This window comes from Suricata suricatta, chromosome 8 (genome assembly GCF_006229205.1).
Source record: "Suricata suricatta isolate VVHF042 chromosome 8, meerkat_22Aug2017_6uvM2_HiC, whole genome shotgun sequence".
Lineage (NCBI taxonomy): Eukaryota > Metazoa > Chordata > Mammalia > Carnivora > Herpestidae > Suricata > Suricata suricatta.
The window spans coordinates 37,003,718-37,028,906 of record NC_043707.1 but is presented as its reverse complement, the minus strand read 5'-3'; the positions used below and the strand labels follow the sequence as shown (position 1 = coordinate 37,028,906).

The following is a 25,189-nucleotide window of genomic DNA, read 5'->3' as shown; positions in this document are numbered from 1 at the left end:
ACCTCCCCTCCCCAGTTGGGCGATGAGCCTTTAGTACCCCACCAGGCTTTGCCCAAACACTGCACTTTTGTATGCGTGCCCTGGGAAGACCATAGTCTTTTCATCCTCAGTTTCTCTGTCTGCAAAATGGGGACCAAATGAGTGGAGAGTGAGGGTGAATGGGGTGGTGCATCTGGGTCCTCAGCAAGCGCCCTGTTCACTGTCCCTGGGGTTGATCTGGTGCCAGAGGCAGGAATGAATCAGTGATCCTGACTGCGGGCTGACCCAGCAGATCACATGCCCATTTTAGTGGCCACAGAGTGGGGGCCACAGAGCGGGAGCTGGGGCAGCTGTGACCCAGGCCACCCCCCTCGTCTGTCTGTGTGTCCGTGAGTTGTTCATGCTCTGCCTGCGGGCTGGCTCTTCTCCCCACCCTCCGCCCTCCCTGGGATGTGCCTCTTTGTGGACCAATGGGGAGTCCCGGCCCCTTCGATGTGCCTGTGGCTCTGTGCAGTGAGTACACACAGGGAGGGTGGCCCTGACACTCTGGCACCTGCTCACCGCTGTCCCTGTTCTGTCTCGATGCAGTGGCAGCTGCCTTGGTGACCGTCCTGCACTTTGTCTGGACCCATCTTGTCCCCTGGGTCATGGAGTGAGGAGGAGGTCTGCGTGAGCCCCACACGGAGGACCCCACTGGCCTGCACTGGGATGCGCCAGGTCACCGGCAGACCCTGACCCAAAGGTAAGGGGTGCTCTCAGCATGGAGGGAGGCAGGGCATGGTGGCCTGGAGAGAGCCAGTGTCAGGTTCAGGTGGAGACAGACATCCTGGTCACAGGTGCTGCCCCTTGGATGGACAGCGGTGGGCTGCCTCTGAGTCTAATGCTGGGGGCTCGGGGCTCGGGGCCTGCCCGCCATCCTCCCCCATGTGTCAGAGGTGCTCTGTGGATTTCATCTTCCACCACTTTATGGATCAGCCACGTTACAGCGTGTTTGTGATGCACACCGTGTAAAGGACGCGGCGTGTGTTAGTACTGACTGACATCATGCATTTGAAAAAGTTTCTTAATGTTTATCTTTGAGAGCAAGAGAGAGAGGGAGAGAGAATCCCAAGCAGACTCCGCACTCAGTGCAGATCCTGATGGGGGGCTCGATCCCACAAACCATGAGATCATGACCTGAGTGGAGATCAAGAGTCAGATGCTTAACTGCCAGAGCCACCCAGGTGCCCCCCCCACCCCCCCCAAACGGGTTCTGATCTGGGAAGAATCACCCACGATGCTGAATCGAATGCCTAGGGCTGTTGAGGCCACCGTCCTGCTGCCCCGGCTTCACTCTGTCTTCGGGGTGGCCTGTTCCCCGCACTGTCAGAAATCACAGAGCTCCCCTCTTTTAGTCCCTGGGCCTTGGGGTTCTCTAGGCCGTTGGTGCTGGTGGCCTGGGAGGTGGCCTGGCCCATGGAGCTAGGCTGTCCCATCTCACGTGACCAGCAGGAGGTGCTGTTGGCGATGACTCACCACACTGTAAAGTGGGCTTTAGGGTTTCGGGGTCTGCACCACACTGCTCACCTGCTGTTTCTGGCATTGAGTTTATTTTAAGTGACTCTGGTGCTGAGGCTCTGCTGCTTCTAATGGACCACGAGACCAAGCATCTGGCCCTCTCCTTCATTACGCGGAGGAGCAGAGAGTCCTTCTAGAAACTCCAAAGGCATGCCTTCTTCTGCTGGTGGTCCCGTGGCTCCCCAGCCTTCTCTGAGGCTTCCTGGAGGGGACTGAGGAGGGGGTCCACCATGAGAAAAAGGGCAGGGGGAGCAGCGAGGGGAGCTCCTCCTGAGGCGGGGCAAGCCTGGTGTGGATGAAGATCAGGGTCAGACGGTGTGGCCAGAACAGGAGGCGTGTGGGAGGGAAGGCCGGGTCAGAGGGCTCAGCCGGGCCACAGGGCAGGTTGGCCTGTGTCACAGTCCCCCAGGTGTCCATCGAGTGCGTCCCTTTGGGGGCACCAAGTCTGGAAAGAGTGTAGGACGTGAGGATGCCCACCCCCTCCATGCTGCAGCCTCGTCCCTCTGGCTGACCTTGAGAAAGTCTGGGGTCAGGCTGGTTTCTGACCCTGTCACCACCACTCATTCCGGGGGACAATGCCCAGCACCTGCCCCTCTGTAGACCTCAGTTTCCCTGTCTGAAACATGAGGGTGTCCCTCAGGACGGTTCTTATGGATGTCACCTGTCGTGGAGGGTTGCTGAGGGGGCAGGTTGGATGGTCTGGGGTCAGGGTCCGTTCCTAGAACACGGCTACCTGGGGAAACGTGCATACACCTCGGAGACCAGGGCCATGGTAGGGCAGGGGCAGCTAGGGCTGGACTTGGGGTGCTGACCTCAGGCCTTGGGCATGGTCACGAGGGCGTGAGATGGCATAGGCTAGCCAGGGTAGGGCTTTGGCTGAGACCCCTGGGAACAGCTCTGTGCCTTCCCACCTCTGCCCTTGCATGGAACACCCTCTCTCCCCTGTCCATCTATCCTTGGGGCAACTTTGGTGTCTGGCAGACCCCATTCTGCTGATTTTTGGACGTAACATGCTCGAAAAGTCACTTACCATCTCTGACCTCCTGTTTATTTATCTGCAAAGTGGATTCCGTCCCCTCTTCCATAAGGGGCGCATTCAGGGGGATGTGTGAATTGCTTGTATACAGTAGGCACTCAAGAAATGGTGGTGGACATTGCCCCCTTCCAAGGGGATGGCAAGGTGTCTGGTTGTCACGTCAGATCAATGTTTGTTCCTTCCCTCCTTCTAGAGGCCTTTGCAGACCACGCCAAGCTCAGGCTCACCCAGACTGGTCCAGGGTCCCCGTGGCCCTGAGTCGCCCCGAGACCCATAGTCTCTGTCTGTCTCACGCTCACTCCAGGCTGTGCTGTGCGTTCAGCTCCGTCAGCCTCCTGAGCCTGGCAGGTTGCAGATGCTGAATGAATGAATGGGTGGCTGTTTCCCATCCCAGCCCACCTGAGGAGGCAGGTGGCCGAGCAGATGGCCTGTGCCTCCTGCAGGGTCCGGCAGAGGAGCCCGGATGCCACTCGGGTTCCTCAGGAATGTGGGTGTGGGGTGCATTGTTCCTGAGATCCCTTACAGACAGAACATTCTGTCAAGCAGTGAGATGAACTTTCCAGTTCTATTCCTGCCTCCCTCCTCCTCCATTTCCTGGTCCTAAGGCCTTATCCCTAGAAGTTGCTGTTACTGAAGCAATGACTAAGAGGCTAGAAGGAACCTTCTATGTGTTCTAATGACCCCAGGTGACCTGCTGGCCCCTGCCCAGCCCTTGGCCGGCCCTGTGCTCAGCACCAGGGACAGAGCCACTTCAAGCCTCCCTGGGCCTGTGGGCGCAGTGGGAGGTGTGCTGGGGAAACGGGTCTGGGGTTGGCAGAGCTGAAGCCCAGCCCCCTCTATAAGACCCTCTACCCCCAGGCCTCAGTTTTCTTTTCTGGGGAATGGGGGTGAGGCTTTTCCCGGGGGGGGGGGCGGCAGGACCTACCTGTGACTTGCCCCAGGCCACTGACCTTCCCCTCTTGCACATTGCTGCCCTCCCCCAGCCTTCCCCCAGCTCCCCCACCAGGCTCCCCTCCCCCGCCTCCCCCGGAGCAGTTATTTATCTGCCGGATGGTGACAGGCAGCAGTGACTGGAGTTGGAGCTGCTGTCCAGAGATCAGCTGGAACTGTGGAGCAAACAGCCGAGCTAATTAGCAAAAGGTCACTCCAGCTGCTGGAGCCCCTGCGTTTGAAGCCGGCCCTGGCGAGGCGGCTGCCAGGAGCCCGGGACTTTGAGTTAGTGGCTTGGACAGGGACAGCTTCAAACCGCTGCCCGCTGCTCAGCGCCTGACCGCCCAGCCCACGACTCAGGCTTCGCCGAGAGATTCCCAGTGCACGGGGGTCGGTCGGGCCACCCACCCCCTGCCCTAGGCTGGACCGATGACAGACTCGGCCCCTATGCTGCCTCGGAGGGCTCACCCTAACCTTCCCAGACTCCCCCACTGTGCCCGGGGGGCAGACTGTCTCCTGCAGCAGAAGTGCAAAGTGTGGGGCTGGGCAGCAGCCGCCACATGCCCCCACATTCCCTCTGCCCACATTCTTACCGTTTTTCTTGCAGTAAATTCACTTTTAAAAAACTTAAATATATTTATTTAAAAGGGGAGTTTTATAGCACTACTACAAATGGAAAACAAGCCTCCTTTGCCATAAATAGATTTCATAATCATAGAAGTGAGTTCAGTGGAAACAAAGCAATGTTATTAAATTCTAGTTGGATATGCGGTAGCCCAGGGGAGGCTCGGAGCCCAAGGCCTGCTATTGCTTTATTAAAAAGGGAGAAAAGCAAGTGTACAGAGGTGTTCAAGACTTACCAGCCCCAATCAGAGACTGGCTTTTTGATGTAATCAGAAGCACTGAAAAGAATGAAATTGAAAGTAACTTTTTAATAAAAGTATTCAGCATTATTTTTTTGCTGTATCAGCTAGGGATTCAGTCTGGCCATACCAGAGACCTGACTTTTGAATCCCAGTAGGAGGTTTGTTTTTCTCATGTAAATAGGGTGGCCGTTGGGGTGGTGCACAGCCCAAGGAAGATGTCAGTCATCTAGGCTCTATGTAGCCGCCTTCTCTGCCATTCTTAGCATTTGTCCTCATGGCCTCAAGGTGGCGGCAGCACCTCCAGCCATTGTATCTGCATCCTTGGCAGGAAAGGGGGTTGTGGTGAAGGGCAAGGAACATGGCGGCAAAGTTGCTTCCTTGTTATCAGGGAGATGGCTTGGGCGCTTGAGCCTGTGTTCTTGCCCACTGTGGATGTTCTCACCAGATAGCTCACCCTTTGGCCGCATATTTACTTGGTACCTCCTGTTTGCCAGGCAGTAGGCCCCTGCCAATGTGGGGCTCTTGAGGTCTCATGCTGGGATCTGTGGGAAGAGTCACAACCTCATCCCCTGACGTGCTCCTGGGACCTCCTTCCCCTGCCCGGGGCCTCCGCCTCCTCCTTGCCCCCACACCTGGTTCCGCCGCCTGCAGTGAGCTCAGCACAGGGTCGGCCCTGCCTTGGCCCCCACTGCCCCGCCTAGAAGACCCAGACTGCCCTCAGCACCTGCCTGGGCGGGAGGAGGTCCAGGTTCAAGGTGCCCACCTCCGGGCAGCCTGGAAGGGGGGCAGCCGCTTTCCTCCCTCATACCCCCTGGGGAGCCCTGGGGCCCTGTTCCCCCTGCCAGCCTTCCCAGAGCTCCTCCTCAGCTTTTCTGTCTCAGCTGGTGTGGGTCTGAATTTGTCTCCTTGTTTCCTGTGGGACGTGCATCCCACGGTTCTGGGACTGAAGTAGCAGGGGAGGGGACAGCCTCAGGTGCCTCCTGCCTCTGACCTCTCTCTGGCCCTGGGGACCCTTATCCTTCAGTCCCAGGCTCCTGGCTCATGCTTCCTCTGCCTCCAGCCTGAGCTGCCTTTCGTCTCCTTCCCCAGAGACCTTACTCCGGCCTCTGACCCACCGCAGACCCAGGTTTAAATGTGGGTTCCATTGCTAACCGGCTGTGCAATCGGGGCAAGTCCCTTAACCTCTCTGTTCTTTGCTCAGTGGGGGCAGCAGCAGCTGCTCGTGGGACTCTGATCACATGAGCCAGAGGCACAAGGCAGTGCCCCACCTGTGCCTCTCCCGCCCTCCCCTCTCCGTCTTCTGCACCTGCGTGTGTCAGCATCTCTGCGCACATGTCCCCATGACCCTGGGGGCCCCTTTGCGCGTGGTTGTCCTGCCCTGTTGTCCCCTCCCCTCCGCATGCTCAGCCCCACCTGGTGAACTGTGAATCTACCCTGGGAAATGGGTCGGGGAAGGGTGTGTGGGGAGGTGCAGCCATAGGGTGGGAGTGATGGGAGAGCAGGGAGCTGCAGGGAGAGTAGGAGCGGCCAAGGAGGGGGCAGGGAGGGGTGGCAGGCGTAGGGCCTCGGAGCCGCGAGGACTGTTTGCCGTCGTAAATGATTTGATACTGATGGACATGGCCCAGAGCTCCAGGGAGGTTTCTCTGCCAGGAGGAGCGGGGGAGGGGAGCAGGTGGGGAGCACTCCTTGAGCACCTACTCTGAGCACAGGGGGGCGGAGGGACCCCATTCTCGAGCACCTACTCTGTGAAGACCTGGCCAGTACTGGTAGCATCTGCACTACATCTGGTTCAAGGGCCCCAAGTGACTGCCCAGGGTCTGCAGGTAGAGGAGGGGTCTGACTCACTGTGGAAGTGTCACTGCTCTCGGATGTGAGGGCGGTCTGTGGGGCCACCCGCAGGGACACTGCCTGCTCGGCCCACGCTGCTCCTGGCTGGCTCTCGCCCTGCACACGTGATGTCCGCAGCCTGGCTGCTTGGCGCCTGGCCCTCAAGTGCCGTGTGCACGTCAGCAGGTGGCTGTTCCAGACTCACCAGCTGATGCTCTTGAGACTCCAGGGGAGGAGGGAGAGGGGAGCGTGTGCTGCAGTCCTACTGTGTGCTAGTGCAACAGAGACCTGCTGAGACCCACGAGGACTTGTCGTGACCCCACCCATCCGTGAGATCCCACAACCACCATAGAACCCACCTGCTCTCTCTGCTCTTGGCATCTGAGCTCCTCTTACCTCTGGACACTCCTCCTCACGCTGTCCACACCCTTGACCTGGGGCTCTGCCCAGCGCAGGCCCTGCAGCCTCTCCCCTTGTCACCAACGCAGGCATCCCAAACTCGGCGTGGCTCTGACTACACTGAGCTGTCATGCGTCCACCCTTGCACTTGCCACACTGCCTCCGCACTGTTCCTGTCACCATCACACAGAAAACCATGTTAGGTTGGTCTCCTCTCTTGACCACCAACTTTGTCTCTGTGAACCTTCCTGGCGTAAGGTGCACACACAGAGGAGGGCACACGCCAGAGGTGTCTTCGGCTCAGGGAGTTTATATTAAGCGGACACACCCATGTCCGCAGCACTCAAGCCAACCGACAGGGAATCAATGGCTCCCCGGAGCCCCCCTCACGCCCCCTTCCGAGTTGCTGCTCCCAGGGATGACCTCTAGCCTTTGAATCACGTTATTTTTGCCCATTTTGAAAAGTGGTGTAAACGGTTTGTGCACCATTGTCTGCGATGTTCACTTGCCGTGTTGTTACGGTTTGCCTGTCTTTATTGACGCACAGTAGTATTCCGTCGTGGGTGTGCCACTGGGGCGTTCCCATCCACTGGTCAGGGGGCGTTTGGGTAATGTCCAGTGTGGGGCTGCTGTGAACATTCTAGACTTCCTGGGTACATTTGTGTGTCACTGGGTGTAGTTTGTGTCTGCTGGCTCCACCCACCTCGCTCCCTTCCCCTGCCCCCGCCGTCTGGTCCAGAACTCTGCCATGTCTCCTGCAGTGACTGTGGGCACCTCCTCTCGATTCCCTGCATACCCACTGTTCTCATGCAGCAGCCAGAAAGGTCATAGCTCCTCTCTACTAAACCTTCAGTGGCTCCCTATTGCCCTTCAGATAAGAACTTGTCTTTGGCAGAGACTCTAGGGTGAGATGAGGGCTCCCAGCAACCCTGCGCCTACCGCGGTCTTGTCACCTGCACTCCCCCCTCCGGGTTCCAGCTCCCCTGGCCTCCTGGGTCCCTCGTATGCCCCATCTCCCCCTACCCTGCTCACCAGGTGCGTTTGCATGGTTAGGTCTTTGTTCAAGTCTCTGTAATGTTACCTCTCTGGGGAAGCCCTCTGAACCCGCAGACAGGTTGGGTCCTCAGCCGACACTCGTACTGGTTGAGTTTGGTTGTCTGCATCGGTCAGCCCAATGTCTGGCACATGGCAGGACCCGCCCCCCCCCCGGCCCCGGTGGCTGTTTGTGGCCTTCAGGGGGTTGGCAGGGCAGAGCTGCAGTCCCCGCCATGTGGGACAGAGGTCAGGAGTCAGGCAGTGGCATGCTCAAGGTCGCCCTGGGGGTCAGCAGAATGCGGGGCTGTTGCCATCACGGGAGCCTGTGAGGTCTTACTTCCCCAGAGCGGCTGATGCATCTGCAGAGTCTTCTTGAAAACCAAGGACGTGGCAGGGCTCAGAGGACTCGGCTCCAACGGTGGGGTGACAAGCACTGTAGTCGGGCAAGGAACGGATCCCTGGGGAGGCCCATGGCTCCTATGGCCTCGCCCCACAGGCCCTGGGTGCCCCTGCCCTGGACCCTGCCCTGCGTGCCCTGGGCTCCTCTTGCCCAGCCCAGCTGTGAGCCCATCTTGGGTGGACCCTGGTCCTTCTCAACCCCACCCCACACCTGCGTCCTCGTCAGGAGGAAGCCCGCATCCTGGGACCCTGGCCCAGTCCTGACAGAGCCCAGGACCCTGCCCATCACGTCTGCTGGGGTGAGGAAAGCAGGACCAGGCAGGGGGGCCAGATTCTCCAACTTGGGCCATGGGCTTCCTCCCCCTGCTTTTGGTTTCCCCAGAGGCCTTCCAGCTCATGTCAGGTCTGTGTGGTGGGAGATCTGTCCCGCTTCCTGCTCCCTCAGGGCCAAGCATTCAGGGTTTATGGCGGGAAGGAGTGGGCAGCGTGTGCGGCTGCCCAGCCCTCCTGGGTGGGGGCAAGCGGGAGACCAAGATGGCCCTTCGTCCCAGTGCTGTGTGCAGGAGTGGGGCAGCCTGGGGCTGTGGTCTGCAGGCCTCCCCCTGCTCCAGGCCTTGTGGGGCCTTCCCGGGCCGAACCCCCTCCTCTCCGGAACCTCCCTCCCTGTGGGTCTGTCTTGCACAGCGGAGGGTGCTGTGGTTACTTTTTATCATGTGCTGTCAGCATCCCTTCATTATTGTAGAAAGTAGCCACCACCAAATTCTGAGAGTTAACCCCGAATGGAGCCTCGCTTCTGCCGGCGGTCCGGGGACTGCCCATAGCCGCTCTCCTGGGTCCAGGCCCCAGCCTGGCCTCAGTTTCCTCACCTACAGAACGAAGTCCAGCATGCAGTCATCTGCTGCTTCCTGTGTCTAACAGCATCTAATCAGAGGCACGGTGGCACCTGTAAGAGTAGACTGTGGTAGTGGATGGCTGGGCGACTGCATCTGATGGACCCATGGAGGCAGAAACACGGATTTAGCTAGCAGCCAACCCTGGGCAGGCGGCTTGTGTCTGCAGCCCTCACCCCCTTGTGCCCCTGCGCCCTGCTGGGTAGTGGAGGGGCAGGCAGAAGGGAGCCGGCCCCAGGGAGCTCACCAGCTCCCTTCTGCATCACTCCCTGGACTATGGCACAGCTCCAGGGCCTCAGGGAGGGGACGAGGGAGCCCCCAGGACATGGGTCAAGACAAGAGACCAAGGTCCTCGACTTGCTGTGTGACCCGGGGAAAATTCCTTGCCTTCTCTGGGCCCAAGTGCCAGCCCTTACAAGGCGGAGGCCATAGGTGGGAGGTTCTGGTGACGAATTCCTCAGGCACCCTGCTCTAGAGCCACCCTTATGCCCTCGGGGTGACAATGCAGGTGTCATCCAGACCAGGAAGGACTAGAGCACCAGGGCTGTCAGTCAGCCTGTAAGATGAGCAGCCACCTGCCGGCCGCCAGGTCACGCACCGGCCAAGTTTAGGCTGTCACACCTTGCCTCTGTGTGTTCCCGAGGCCAGGTGGGGTCCAGGGTGGAAGAGGGCACCATGAGGGAGCACTGCCCCCCGACACTGTGGGTCAGCGTTAGAGCTCCAACAACCAGGAGGGGTGAGGCGTGTGAGTCTTGGTCTCCCCTCTGTCCTAGGTTGTCCTGTGATCCTGAGACCATTTCTTGCCCTCTCCGGTCCTCAGTGCTCCCGTCAGTGCAATGGGAGCCCTTGCCTGACTCATCAGAGGCCCTGGGCCTGACCTTAAACCGGAATCAGGTGTGGAAGCCGGGTTCCGGAAGTCTCTGTTTTGTGAAAGCACACTGGTATATCTCGGTTTGGGGAACCCCTTGCCAGGGGCGGTGCCCTCTTTGACGCCCTGCCTCGCCTTGCACACCTATGCCAAAGGGGAGCTCAGTCATTCACAGCAGCAGCTCCTTCCAAAACATTTAAAAATGTATTATAAAATATTTAAGATGTCTCAAATATTTAAGAAATCTCTAATGAATATTTCACTAATTATAAAATATTTAATACAGCTAAAGGTGTGAAGAATAATACCATGAATACCCGAATGCCATCCTTTCTGGCTTAATATTAATCCCCACACACTGCTGGTGGCACCGGGAAGCCCTGTGAAGGGAGCGAGGAGGCCTGTGTTCAAGACCCCCCAGGTCCTCCGGGTGCTCCTCTTTGATCCTCTCCCGCTTCTTTCTTTCTAAACTCCTCACTGTGGTAAAACACACCACGCAAAACTCGCCACTTCGCCCGCTGGTAAGTGTGCGGCTCCGTGGCATTAGGGACACGTTTTCATGCAGCCAACCTCCACCGAGCGTCTCCAGACCAGCTTCTTCCCTCGCCCCCTCGTGAGGCAGTGAGGCCCTTGCTGCAGTCTGCGCAGGTGATTCTCATACCAGCTTCGTCAGTGCCCTCCACGGGTGTGGCCCCGCCTACAAATCCACCGTCTGGCGGAGTTTAGCGCTTCTGGATGTGGCTGGCATGGGAATTTGGCTCCCTGGCTCTGTGCACCTGCTTTGCAGTGAGGTCACGTGGTTTGTGTGTGGGAGGGGGTCCCTCTGTGTGGGTGCGGGTGCACCGAGGCCCCGCCCCTCACCAGACCCCGCCTCTCCCTCTCGCTGTTCCTCAGATGTCTGGTTTTGCCCCCGTCTCTATCAGCTCCCTGCCTCACCCACACAGACCCGTTGGATCTGTTGGCCTTGTGAGGTGTGGTTATGCACAGGGGCCTTGGGGCCAAACTGCCTGGGGTTGAATCCTGCCCCATCAAGCAGCTGTGGACACTCAGCCAAGTTCATTACTAACTCTGTGCTGCTTCTGTAAAATGGATAACAACAGTACCTACTTTATGGCGTTAGTTCAGGCACTGCATACGTCAGTAGACGAGAGTCTAGCTAGTAGGTGCTGTAGGACTGAACTCTGGTTCTCTTCCGTAAAGTCTGAAACCTCTCTGAACACGGGCTAAGTGGTGCTGCATAGAGATGGATTATCACCTCCTCTATTCTACCTGCTATATCTCTGTTATGTCAGCCACAGTGAGTGACCCCAGCTGCTGGTTCAACCAGCCTTGCCTCATTCTTTTCCCTGGGGGTGGTGTGGAGCCATGCCTCTCTGCTGGCCCCTTTCCTGGTGTGTTTTTGTCCTGTGGAGTTGGTTGAGGCGGATGTGACCCGTTACTTGGGCTGGAGGGAATGCTTGATCCTGGTCCAGCCTCCAGCACGTGTCCCTTTCCTGCAGGCTGCCAGAGTTCCTCCAGACTGCTGCTCGCCCTGGGGAGGGTAGAGCAGACCACCCCAGACAGCCCCGTGTGTGCCCCTGGCCTTTGGATGTATTCTGTGATTCCTTCCGTGCCCGCTGGCTGCCCACGCTGCCCTGTCTTGTGCACATGTGATAACCAGCCTCAGCCCGTGGGGGAGGCCCCGTGCCCATGAATGTCAGACTGTCCTCTAGGACCCTCAGGGACGAGGCTCTGGGGGGCGAGTGCTACCTAGCGCCCCAGCATCCAGCAGGCAGCCCAGAGAATGGGGTGGTGACCCCAAGGTCAGAGGGCAGCCGCCCAGCCATCCTGGGGTCCCGGCCTGGGCGGGGGCCTGGCTGCGAGGCTGAGAAATGGCACCAGGAGGGAAGCGGCATCCTCTGCGTGATCGGCAAGGCCGGTGGCCAGGGCAGCTCAGGCGACAGACGGACAGACGGCTGGCAGACAGGCGGAGGCCCGGAGCGAGGCGGCGGGCGGTGTGGGGGAGGCGGCGGTTTGAACCGCTGCAGGGCTGCTCTCTCTGGTGCTGGAGCCGGAGGACAGACTTGCAGAGGGGAGCGCGTCCTCACACCTCACTTGGGTGGTTTCCAGCGTTGTCAGTTACGCCAGAGAATTGAGTGTCGTCCAGCTGCTGCACCGGCAGACTCCTGCCCGTGAGGCAATAATTAGACACCCGTGCGCCATGCGGCTATGTGCCTGTGAAGTGTGGCGGGGGGAGGTGGGGGGCCGCGGCCGAGGGGTCGCACTCTGGGGACACCCCCTCCCCCGCCCCTGCAGGTGTCAGGCTGCGAGCTGGGGGCCCCGGGCAGGCCCTGCCGTCTGCAGCCCCGATGGGGAGCCAGGGGTGCCTGCGGGCTCTGGGCATGCCACCTTCTCCGCCCTAGAGTGCCCAGCCCCCTTGCCCATGCCGCTTCCAGCTTTACTCACCTCGGCCCTTTGAAGCCTCCCCAAGGAGCTCTGTTTATAACAGCGGCATATGGGCCACGCTGGGTTTCTCGCTCAGACACAAGCTGGGAGGCACCGTACAGCCGCACACGGCTCCAGCCCCAGCACCCCCACACGTGGGAAGGCCCGCCCCGAGCTGTCCCTCGGCCTGCGTGGAGGGTCCAGCAGCCCCTGGATCTCCAGGACTGGGGTGGGGTCACTGTAGAACCTCCCCCACCGGAGGGTTTCTGAGCACCTCCAGAATACAGACCAGTGTGGGGGGGATGGCATCGAGGGGAACAGAGCCTCTGCTCCCCACCAAGGTGGGGACCGACAGCCAGGGCAGACTTGGATGGACCACTAGCCCGGTTCCCCCCACCCCGTGCATGGTGACAGGCCCTCAGGCCGGCTGGGGTGCCCCCTCCTCAGGGGACACGGGACACACTGCACATTCGTACAGCACATCTGTATCCCTCCCAGGCTGGCCTCACAGCTCCTGATGGGGCTTCCTTTCCTTCTGTTGTTCAGCTTGCTGACTCCGGCCCCTCCCCTGACACTGTCTGGCTGGGGCTCTGGCTGGGCCCGGGACGGGCCTTCCCTCCTTGCTGTTTGTGGGGGAGGGAGATGACAGGGTCTGGCTGGACCTTCCCCACCCATAGCAGTCTGGAGGGAGCCCCGCCCCTTTGCAGTCTTGGTTTTGGGCCAGAAAACCTGAGGGAGGCAGGGCCGGACCCAGATCCCAGTGTCCTGGCCCAAGGCTGCCCTCCTGGTAGCCTCCTCTTTCTGTCCCCCCAAGCCCCATGTTGGGGGACAGACTCTGGTCTGGTCTCTGGCAGACCATCTGACTAACAGCAGAGCCAGCCCCTTCCAGATCAGTCCCGTCCCTGGTCTTGCAGCTATAATTAATGTTTGCTGTGTCATTAGATTGATTTTTTATGGACTCTGAGAGCTGGCAGGGGGAGCGGAGGGGCAGCTGGGGGCTGGCTGCGGCCCACGCCCCCGGGAAAGATGCCACCCCAACACTCAGAAGCCTAGGCCTGGTTGCACCGCCCAGACTTGGTGCAAACCCTTCCTTGTCCCTGTGTCCCTAAATCCTGGTGACAGCCGGAGCCCCACACAGCCCCTGTTGAGCACAGCGGGGCACAAACAGGACATGCATTTCCCGTGATGACCCCCCGGTGAACCAGGAGGTCAGCTGATCGTCCCCACTTCCCAGAGGAGAGAAGATGGAGGCTGGGGGAGTCTCGGTGATTTGGTGGCAGATGGCTCACACTCTGTGGCCTCGCCGCTGGTGAAGGGTGCCGCCCAGCTGTGGCGTTTGCAAACACCTCGGGTTCTGGGGCCACGGGGCAGGCGAGGCTCTGGGGCACCAGGCTCACCTGACACCTGCGTCGTGATGTTACCGTGGCCACGTGACGAGCCACCCTCTACCCCATGGCTTTGCGGGGCAGGCAGCCAGGGCGGGCTGGGCCGGGCAGCTGGCCTCCGGGCCCCAGCCAGGCAATCTTTCTAGAAGGTACTTTTTGTTGGTGGCCGCTGCAGCAGAGACACGCAAGTGCTGTCCCCAGGGTGGCTGCGGACTGTGCCTGGGACAGACACAGCCTGGTGCGGTCAGCCTGCATGGTGTCAGGGCCACCCAGACTCAAGAGGTGTGGAGACAGACCCCATCCTGGGCAGGGGAGGGTCCCAGTCCTGGCACAGTGAGCGGAAATCACCATCTTTCCAGAACATCCTTCCTGTCAGAGCTGCTGCCTCAAACCCTCACTTCTGTGGAAATTTCGTCTTTCTCCTCCTGTAGAGTGGATGTTCTGAGAGGGATTGGGCCTTGGCTGGTCTTGTCCTCCCTGTGGCCCCAGTGCCTGACGATGTCCATCTGTCCACACGTGGGTGACTAGGTCCAGGTCTGTAAGTCTAGACTCCCTGCAGCGGTGCTCTCACCATCCTGACGCCATCCGAGGGCATGGGGCCTCCCTGAGGCCAGCGTGGAATTCACCAACTACAATGCCTTCCTGGATGTTGTAAGCTTGGCCAGCAGACTTCTCTGACCTGCCCTGAATCAGGAGAATCTGGAGCACACAGAAGATGAACTGGGAGGGCATTCCACTCGAGTAAACAACCATCCCTCGTGATATTTGTCTACACAGCTTCCGGGAGCCCCTCTGCCATGGAGTGGCTCATGGACTTGGGAGGTCTCCATCAAAGACATTTCTTGACTGAGCCGGCCACCACCGTCCGCAGGAAATCACCCCCGGCAGAAGCCAGAGTGGCCCCCAACCCCAGGTGGCAAAGGCAGTACGGGAAATGAGACCCCCTGTGGGTCTTGCCTCTAAAGACTGAATCAAAAATCCTCAATAAGACACAAGCATATCCAATTTCCCAGAATATTAGGGAGATGATCTGCCATGATTATGTAGGATTTGTCAAAAGAACTCAAAGATGGCTAAATATTAGGGAAATCTATTAATATAATACAGAACACCGACAGGTTGGCCGCAACACCATCTTGATAAATGATGGGACATTTCTGATAAAACCTAGTGCTCGTTTCTGGCCTTAAATTAACTGCTAAAGCCAGAGCAGAAAAAGGATACTTTTTCATCACAGTAAAGAAGAGGCATCCTTCCCTGGCCACTGTCATTCTAAATGATGAGATTTTTTTCACGATCCTGTTCAGAAACTTTTATTAAAAAAAAAGGCGAACAGCACCCTTGATCATTGTCCAGAAATGCTAGACAAAGCCATAAGACACGAAACAGAATGAAATAGGATGTCTGTAGGAAAGGATTGCAGTTATTTGCAGACAGTCTGACTTGAGACCCAAGGAAGCTACAAGAACCAACTGCAGCAATCATTCAAGGGCTTGGCAGAGGCAGGGGATGGGCGTAAAACAAGCACACACAAATCAATGATTCTCATCTGTGCCAGGAGCCGCTAGTCAGAAAACAGAATGGAATAAATGGTCCCCACTCACAGTCAACAGCAGAAGACCACATGGGATTCCCAGGAACACATTTACAAGAAAAATTCGAGATCATTACGAAGAAGACTGTAAAGTTTTCCTGAGAGACCACAGGGAACGCAGGCGTTGTGGGGTCGGCTGAGCTGGAATATTCCGATCCTGAAGGCTCTTTTGAAATTAATTTGTAGGCTCAGTGCGGTCCCATCTGTGCCTTGGCAGCATGTTCTGAAGTCTTGAAATCGTTCTAAAAGCTCACCTAGGAAGATACGTACCTAGAGCAAGGGGTCTGGAACACGGGGAGTGAGAAGAGACAAGTTTCATCCTGGATACGGAAGCCTGTTACACACAGAGCTGCAAGGATTGAACGGGTCACCGGCCGGGGTGGCAGGGGCCATCGATGGGAAAGAACAGGCTACAGACAGGCCTTCAACAGGGGCCTTGCAGCCTAGCAGGATGCTTGGCAAGAGAAAGGGGGTCCATTAATTGCACCAGAGCAACCAGCACGGATGGGGACGGTCCCAGGAGATACACGCACGTGGCAGCCCTCCTTCACAGGTGACTGTGGCCTGAATATTTTTGCGGCCCCCCTCTCTGGGCCTGGAAAAGACATACCTTCTGCCCCCAGTCTGACCGATAGGAGGGACAGACGGGAAGCCACAGCGGAGCAGCTCTGGGATTTCCCGGGGAGGCTGTGGCCCCAGTCAGGGGTCTGAACACGCAGCACTGGGGTGGGGGTTATGTCCCCAGTGGGGAAGCTGGGAAACTGTTTGCACCTTAGAGAAGGCGTAAGAGATGCAGGGCGAGGTGGGGGTAGTGAGAGGCTTGACCCGACGTGCCCTCGTAGGAAGCGCACTACAGTCGGCATGGGGGATGGCACATCACGAATCAGCTAAGGGAATAGATTATGCAGTTCGTGGTGTCAGGACAAAGTTGTTGCCTATTGGTAGGGGCGGGGGGTCGATCTTACTCCTTCACGCCAGCAGAATACCTTCCAGGTGGGTTGAAAGTTAAATGGAAGCATTCAGACCATAAAGATGTTAGCAGACAGAGGTGAGCTCTGCTCTCAGGATGGCTGGGAGTCCCCTCGGCTGCAAAGCCGAGGAAGGCGTGTGTGCGTGTATGGATTTGATGACACACAAATGAAAAACAAGAATCTGGGCCCAGGCCTGCCTGTGCTGCTGGCTTCCCTTTCAGAAGCCTCCTCTTTTCTGGGACGGGGCTGCCGGGAGAAAGGGGTCTTGTCTCCTCAGCCCGGATGGAGCCAGGCAGGGCTCCTTGGCCCCAGGGCCCGCAGGGGTGTGTCTGAGGGCTAGGCCGTGGGAATGGAGTAACAGGTATTCTGGAATGCCTAGTGGCACGTGACAACGCTGGGCAGGCACCAGGTGATCACCTGGCAGTATTTTGTCGGGATCCCAGGTGTTGTGACAGAACTCTCCAGACATGGAGGGGCGAGCGCTCATGTTCCGGCACGGGAACACCTTGTCCTGGACTCTCACTGGGGGACCCCTCGCCAGAGCGGCCGCTCCCCCACAGCGTGGCCCCACAGCGTGGCCCTCACCGAGGCTCAGCTGGCACCCCGGTCAGCCCTGGTGTCGGGGACGCATCCTGCTCGGTCCCAGCCTGTGTTGCGTCACTGATACTTCTGACACTGGTCTCTGCTCGGTATCGGATTACCCCTTTTAGAACATTGGAGGGTTAATTGCTAATTTATAGCCTCTGCTCAAAACCATGCCACAAATCTTTAGTGTGCTTCATAGTGGCCAGGAAATGTGCTCCGACTGAAGAATCCTAGCAACGGGGACTCGAGGCAGGACTGGAATGCACAGAGGCCAGGCGGGTGAGCAGGTGTGGCCCCAGCCAGTGGCGTGTGGGGCCAGGGAGCCGTGTCCCCGGAGGTCCCCCACCGGAGCTCGGACCAGGGATGGAATTCCCCGGCTTGGAAGGGGTTCCTGAGTTCAGGGCCTCTGGAGGTCTTGGTTCGAGTAGGAAGAGCAGAACCAGCAAATCTCCAAGTTCAGTCTCAAGGCAGACATCCCTCAAAACAACGGCAGAGATTCAGGTCAGACTAAGGATAGAACTTCCTGGCTGCCAGGGTTAGGAGGGGGTGATGGGGAGCAGTGCCAGTGTCCTTTGGACACGCAGACCCTTGCCTGGAGTCCGTGACCTGCTTCCCCACAGCAGGGGTGGACCGGTGTTCTTGGAGAGGGTCACGCGTCGTCCGTCGGTCCTGGAGGCCAGCCAGCCAAGCTACCCTTTTCCCCGGTCCCTGCCAGCACCCGAGCAGGAAACCATTGCAAAGTGATTTTTCCCTCTAGCAGTGCCGTACATCATGTTTTTTAATTTAAAAAGATGCCCAGTGGAAGCACAACAGACCATTAAACGTTTGGGTCCCTGATTAACTCCCGAGCAGTCTGGGGCCGCAGAGCCCAGCGGGAGGAGGGACGGAGTGAGCCCAGCATCGTCCAGCCCCCAGCCCTGCTGAGAGCCCTGCCCGTGGTGTCTGCCAGACCAGGCACCCCTGGCCTGCCTGCCCCAGGCCAGCACCTCGTGGGAGTCGGGGCCAGAATCTGTATTTTTCACAGGCGGCGTGGCGGATGCTGACGCTGTGCTGGGCTGTCCTTCCTCCGGGAAAATCTCAGCTGCCAGCTTTCCCTTTGGGGACCTGTTTTCATATCTTACCGGGGTGACACTGACCCTGTCTCTCTGGACATCGGAGAAGTGGCTCAGTATACAGGAGGCACTTGCTACATGTGGGGTCCTGGAGGAAATAAGAGATCACCTCTGTTGGCACACTTTCTGCTTGTCCCAGACTGGCCAGGTAGGGTGAGGCCCTTGGGACACAGGGCTCCCAGGGACCGCCCAAGGTCACTCAGCAGGCCCCACCCCTCGACCTTTGCCATTGCCCTCTGCATCCTTGTGGGCTGGAGGGCAGGTGCGGGCGGCGGTCTCTCACCGTGTGCCTCCCAGAGGACAGGGCCGGGGCCAGGGAGGCGGGGGGGCTGACCGCAGACCCTGTGGCTGAGTTCTGAGAGCCAGTCCTGCTGAGTCAGCAGTGCTGGACCGCCCAGCCCAGGGCCCGTGCCAGCCTCCGCGGAGAAGTAGGAAGCAGCAGCGAGGGGTGAGTGGGTGAGGAGCCTGGGGATAGCCTTGATGGGACCCCTGCGGTGTGGCACCAGGGCGGGGGGGGGGGGGGGCTCGCATAAGTGAAAAAACCCCCAAGGCCTGTCTGGCTGGCCTGCTGGGTCCACCTATGCTGCCTGAAATGTGCCCGAAAAGAGCATTCATTGAGCATGCGTTTCCCAGGGATGGTGCTGGAAGGTTCAGGTAATCTGGTCACGTCATCCTTGCAGTAATGCTGCAAGGGAGCTCCCCAGGGGATCTCTGTTGGACAGAGGAGGAAATGGGCCCAGAGACGTTAAGTGACTTGCCCAAGGTCACATGCCAGAGCATGGTGGCCCCAGCATCCAGGTCTTGGCCTAGGAATCTGAAGCCCGAGGTGGTTCTGTGCCCTCTTCAGGCAGGCAGGCCCGGCCCCACACAGGCTCCGCTGGTCTGGGCTATGTCGTCGGCCTGTGGCTGCACCAGGCGATGTGCCTGTCACGGCCCCGGGGGCTCTGCAACAGGCCGAGCTCCAGAGGCCGACAAATGTTAGCAGTAAACATGATCTGTCGGCCAAACATCGGAGCTGTAAAAACTTATCGATCTCTAACCTTCCACCCATCTCCCCGCCCCACCCCCCGTGTGCCTGGCCCTCGGCCTCTTTCCCTCTGGACGTGGACAGGCCGCTGCTACCCGCTTTGGCACACGCCCTGGGCCCGAGGTGGCGCTCTGTGACCGAGGAGGGGACGGCATTTTTAGAAAGATGTGTCCCGTCCCAGTGTGGCCGGGGTGATTATGCAAATCCGCTCGTAAGAAGTTTAAAAGCCTGGAACCACCATATTTCTTTAATTCGTTAGCGGCAGTGTGGCTGCGGGGCTGACGTGACGGAACAGGCCCTATCTCCACCCCACCCCCCAGATGGCATGCCTGCTCTCTGCAGGGTGGAGTGCACGTGAGGTCTGCCGCTCGGCCCCTCCTCGCCGTTTCCCAGGGACGCATGCCATGGCCTCTCCCGCCCGCCACTGCCCACTCCCCTGGAGGGGGCCTGTTCTCTGAGCCCGTGCACTCTCTGCCTCGGACACCTGTTACCCTCTTCTTTCCCTAACAAACTCCTACACATCCGCTAGGACCCATCAAATAGCATCCTGTTGTGGAAGCCTTGTCTGATGGCCTGCAGTTTCGCAGTGCCTTCCTGCCACCACTCAGGCTCCTGGCTCGTCCCCTGCCGGCCCCCCACTGGTTCATGAATGCCTCAGGGCCCCGAGTGTCCCCAAATGCCCTATGCCTGGCACGTCTACGTGCTGTGGAAGACGGGAGCGGGTGCAGGACGGGGAAGGCAAACACCAGGGCTTTCTGGCTGCCCAGTCTTAGCCAGCGAGGCTAAGATATGTGCATGCCACAACCCTGCTCGTGTCTGATATTTTCTGCAGTTTATGGGGTTTGGGCCCTGAGCGGAGCTGCTGAGAGACCCGCCTTCTGCCCATCCGGGTCCTTGTCACGCCCCCTCCCTCCCACTTCCCACTTGAGCCTTCCCCATCCAGGACAGGCCCCTGCCTGCCGGCTCCCACATGAGTACGTCTGCCCGGGGTGTGCTGACCATGGCTCTTCACCAGAAGGCAACAGCGGGGCCCCTTCCCAGCCTCCAGACCAGCTAGGTACCTATCGCAGTTCTGGTAGAACCCAGCCTCCCAAGTGTCTAGTCTCTGGGTTCCGTGTCTGCCCCTGGGAACGCTGCCAACCCTGCCATCCTTGGGAGGCAAGGCTGTCTTGGCGTGGGGACCCTGTGAGCACCCCCACTCTCGCCAGTTTCCCTGGGCACCTGACGGACCCTCGACAGGTGGCTGTGGAGTCGGTGGCTGAGTGGCTCACATGGCTTGTGCCTCCTAACTAGGTGAGGCTTATTGGCAAGTCCTTGCTCGGGGGCCACCGAGGGCCTGGGGCTGGCCCATGTCCCTGTCACCAGATTGCACCATGCATGGCTTAATGACATGATGCTTCTCAATGTGACTTGTTGCTGCTGTCACAGTGCAGATGGTGGGGTTTGGAGCCCCCTTATTGGCTGCACCGTCTCCCTGCCACTGCCCCCCAGGTCCCTGGTGACTGTAGGCTGCTGGCCTCAGTGACCCACGGCATCAAGGGCACTGTCACCCCACAGGTGCATGTGAACATGCACATGTGCAAATGGGTGTGGGCGCACAGATAGGTGCTGGAACACACACGGCCATTGGCTCACAGGCATGTGAAGAAAGGGTCCCCCACCATGCAGGGTACCTCCTGGATCTGGGGGGCATCTGGTCTCTGCTGAGGTGACCCGCTCCCTACTAGCTGTAACAGAAGGAGACCCCAGGCTGTCCCCAGCGCTCACACCCGCTGACCGAGGGCACAAGCGAGCTGAGCAGGGACTCGCCCTGGATCCGATCCCAGCAGGGCCAGAATCGAGCCCAGGTCTGTCCCGTGATGCCTGTGGCTGCATCTGGCCCGCCTCTTCCTCTGGGGTGTGGGGTCGCAGTCATGGAGCCTCCGAGGGGCCGTCCTTGGGACTCCAGGGTCCAGCCAGCACCCAGAGCAGTGTGCTCAGGGCGTCTGTCCATCCGTCCGGGTTGGTTGTATACACGGGAAGCCCACTGGGCATTCAGGTGGGATTTCTGCAGTGAGGACACCAACGTGTGTGTGTCTCTGGTCCCCTGGATGGGCCAGTGTGAGCAGCTCAGAGGAGGCTCGGGCGGTGTGGCCCCAGTGACATGGGGTGCAGCAGAGGGTGGGGACAGCTCCCACTCACTAGCCTGAGAAAGCCCAAGAAAGTGATGATTTGGGGAGAGCGCATGCACCAGAGGGGAACTGGAAACCGCTGGTGGCCCTTTCAAGAACATCAGCCCAAGAGGGGAAGGAGACAACAGGGCAATGGCTGGAGGGTAGTCAGGTCAAGTTGTTTCTATGGAAAGTTCTAGAAGTATGCTGTTCAGTACCACAGCCATTAGTCACAGTTCTAACATTGAGCAGCCATGTGTGGCCAGGGCTGCCAGGTTGGACAGCACAAACAGGAAGTTTGGTGGCACTGCAGGCTGGCGGGAGGGTGGGGACAGGGGGCTGCTGATGCCGTGGGAGGAGGAGGCCTGGCAGAGGATCCCAGGGGTGTGGGGGTGCGGGCCCATGCTGTGTGTCGGGGACCAGGGGGCAGGTGATGGCTGGGGGCTGGTGTGACATAGGTCTGCCTGCCCCACCGGCCGGGCAGACCCTCCGCAGGCATCCTGGGTACGTTTATTTAATGAGTCGCTTGTGGGGGGCAGAGGACAGGTGTGTGAGTCATTGGGGGAGAACAGGATGGGGGTGGTGACGAGCCCAGTACAGACGCTTCATGGATGAACAAGCGAGTCCCGGGGTCGGGGGGCCAGAATAAGGGCCGTCCTGGGGATGGTGCGTGAGCCCAGCAGGACTCTTCTAGAAAGGTGACTTGGGCTACTTCTAGAGGCCCCAGGGGTGGCATCCTGTCCCCCCAGCCTGAGGTTAACTCCTACTCGGGGAGCTCAGTCCCTGCAGCTGAGGGGCCTCCTGGGAGGACCAGGCATCTGCTGGAGCTGACACCCAGCCCTCAGTCCCGAGGAGGAGGATGGGCCACTCACGGTGTGACTTTGGCCTCGGCCTCAGTTTCCCATCTTGCAGAGTGAGTTAGGCAGCAAGATCCCTGGGGTTCCTCAGAGGCCAGGTCCCAGGGGCTGAGGGGACTGGTCACCGGGGTCACAGCCCACTGCTAGCATGTCCCAGCATCTGAGGCCAGGCAGGGTGGGAGAGGACTCCCTATCCCCCCACCACAGGCTCCAGAGGGAGCCCCTGGGGAGGGGGTACGTGCCCCCCTCATCACACAGCCCAATGGAGGAGGCTTCAGAGTGTGAGGGGTAAGGCCAGTCCCCAGAGCACTCGCCACTCCCAAGGTGGCAGACCTCTAGCCTGTGGCCCTGGGTGGGAGGCTCCCGTGGCAGCGCTAGGGGCTGGGCCGGGCCTCTCCGGTGCTGGCACACACATGTGCGTGCTTCCAGGGCCATGCTGTAATGGGGGTCCCAACGTGTGTGTGTGTGTGTGTGTGTGTGTGTGTGTGTGTGTGTACTGTGGGCATGCCTGGACACAGGACATAGCCCAGCACACGCATGTGGGAGCCTGTGTGCAAGGCACATGTGCGCCACACGCACATGTGTGCGCCGCTCCCCAGAGCTCCCAGGCACCCCTGGGAGGGGGGCAGGGAGATCCCGGTCGCCTGGGGGCTCCTGTCCCTCCTCCCTGGGCGCCTGCCTGTGATAAGGCTTCTTCAGGCCCTGTAATCCTCCTTAACTTGACTTTGGGTTATTTTGAGCAAGAGATTAAAGGTGATTACAATCAGCATTGCTGAGGCGCCACACTTCCTAGACAGGCCTGCTTGTGTACCTGCTTCTGGAGGCGGGAGCCAGGCTGGCCCCACCTGCCACCGCCTGCCTACCTTGACCCTGTGCCTCTGACGCACTTGCGCATCCAAGGGGCGGGTACCCTGGGGGAGGGGCAGGCTGCACGGGCACAGGCGGCCACTGCTGGACAGGGATGCTGGCCATGGGGACCTGCTCCGGGGGGGGGGGTGGCACGTGGGAGGGACCCTGGTGACCCCAGACAGTCTCTCTCCCCAAAGGAGGATTACATGTCCTGCCAGGACCCTGAAGCCACTTCCAATCAGGCCCAGAGATGCCCAGTGCTTTGCCGGGTGTCACACAGTCACAGGGCAGGGCTGGGTGTGGGCTCCAGCTCGGCCACCCGGGACTGGTCATCCCGTCTGTAAATCAGAAATAGACTCTTCCCCAGGAGTCAGATCAAAATTGTTCTTTATGAAGTTTCCAAAGGGAAGGAAAATCCATTTCACATTATAATATTTTTTTCTCCTAATTTGAACTGCCTCAGTGCAGACTAGTTGCAAACGTCAATATCAGTGAAATACACTCAGCTGGCCACCGGCCATGGAGCTGATCGTAGGCCGACTGTAAATCCAAGCATGAACAAGGAAACACATACCCGTTTGTCTGTCCAGGGGGAGAAATACGAGGGGCGGAGAGGGGTCCCTGCGGGTGGGGGGGCTGTGTCTAGTGTCCCTGCCTGAGGCGGGGCGGGGCGGGGGGGGGGGGGGGAAACGCCCGTCCTGGGGAAGCGCGAGGTCTGCAAGGATGGTGGCCACCATCATGTCACGTCGTGTCTTGGGAGCTGGTTGGTGGAGTTGGGAGGTCCTTGCCAGAGTCTGGGGAGGGGGCATGGGGGATTCTTGGCAGAGTCACTCCTTCCTTCCCAGCCTTTCTGCCAGGATCTTCCCACGCAGAGTGGTGACAGCCTCAGGCCCCCAGAGCCAGGCGGAAAGTCTGAGCGACCATCCAGCTGGCTCATTTGGGGAAACTGAGGACCGGAGGAGAGCTTAGCCCCAGCACCTAGCTGTCCTCGGTGCCTGGGCAGTGCCAGCTGCCTCCCTGCACCTCCCTGGAGCAGAGCCTAAATGACCTGCTCCCTGCCAGCTCAGTCAGGACCCTGGGCCAGGCTCAAAGCACCCCCTGCAGGTGGCTGTGAGCGCCGTGGCTATTTTCGTAGGATGTCCTGCCTTCCGTCTGTCATGAGCATGGCACTGAGCCAGGCACACGCTCCTGATTCTCTGGGGCCACCCTTATTTTGAGCCTGGCCAAGCAGGTGCAGGGAAAGGGGGGACTCGGACCTGAGGCTTCACTTCACTGCTCCTGCCCTTGTGACAGTCCTGCACGCTTCCTGTCGCCCTGTACCTCCCTCCGGCTACCCAAATGCACCTCAGCCCTGCCTGGCACCGGGCCATGCCTGACCCCTGGGCCTCCTGCGGCCACGGCACGCAGCCTCTCCTGACTGCTCTCTCTTCATCTCTCTTGCCGCAGGACCACGGAGCTGGAGGTGGAGGGCGGAGCTGTCCGGACACCCAGGCAGATGGGGGCGGCAGCCACGGCCTGGGCAGGATGTGCGCAGATGACCAGGGCCGCCTGGCAGTGAGGGAGCACATCTGCGGCGCCACCATGCGGTCTGGGACAGGACACCCCTGAGAACACAGGCAGCCTCCCACCCCCTGTCCATCAGGGGCTGGCACCCAGCCTCCCACCCCGTCCCCTGGGGCAGGCGGAGCGGGGGCTCCCACGACGGCGGTCCCCATGGCCAGGTGCCAGTGGGGCACGCTGTGGGTATGCGTGGCAGCCGCCGCCCTGCTGCACGCGGGCGGGCTGGCCCGGGGCGACTGCTGGCTCATTGAGGGTGACAAGGGCTTTGTGTGGCTGGCCATCTGCAGCCAGAACCAGCCGCCGTACGAGGCCATCCCGCAGCAGATCAACAGCACCATCGTGGACCTGCGGCTGAACGAGAACCGCATCCGCAGCGTGCAGTACGCCGCGCTGAGCCGCTTCGGCAACCTCACCTACCTGAACCTCACCAAGAACGAGATCACGTACATTGAGGACGGCGCCTTCTCAGGCCAGTTCAACCTGCAGGTGCTGCAGCTGGGCTACAACCGCCTGCGCAACCTGACGGAAGGCGTGCTGCGCGGCCTGGGCAAGCTCGAGTACCTCTATCTGCAGGCCAACCTCATCGAGGTGGTCACGCCCAGCGCCTTCTGGGAGTGCCCCAACATCGTCAACATTGACCTGTCCATGAACCGCATCCAGCGGCTGCATAGCGCCACCTTCGCCGGCCTGGCCAAGCTGTCCGTGTGCGAGCTGTACAGCAACCCCTTCTACTGCTCGTGCGAGCTGCTGGGCTTCCTGCGCTGGCTGGCCGCCTTCGCCAACGCCACACACGCCTACGACCGCGTGCAGTGCGAGTCGCCGCCGCTCTACTCCGGCTACTTCCTGCTGGGCCAGGGTCGCCACGGCCACCGCGGCATCCTCAGCAAGC

General features: G+C 59.7%; 1 protein-coding gene across 1 annotated transcript in view; it reads left to right on the top strand.

Annotated features, from left to right (window-relative positions):
- The first annotated feature begins 573 nt into the window (after positions 1-573).
- ELFN1 (extracellular leucine rich repeat and fibronectin type III domain containing 1) overlaps positions 574-25,189 on the top strand; it is a 26,949-nt gene continuing 2,333 nt past the window's right edge. Inside the window, 2 exon segments of the mRNA XM_029948179.1 lie at positions 574-721; positions 24,187-25,189. The exon segment at positions 24,187-25,189 is cut by the window's right edge and continues 20 nt beyond it. Coding sequence (XP_029804039.1) covers positions 24,454-25,189 — 736 coding nt within the window. The 5' untranslated portion in view covers positions 574-721; positions 24,187-24,453.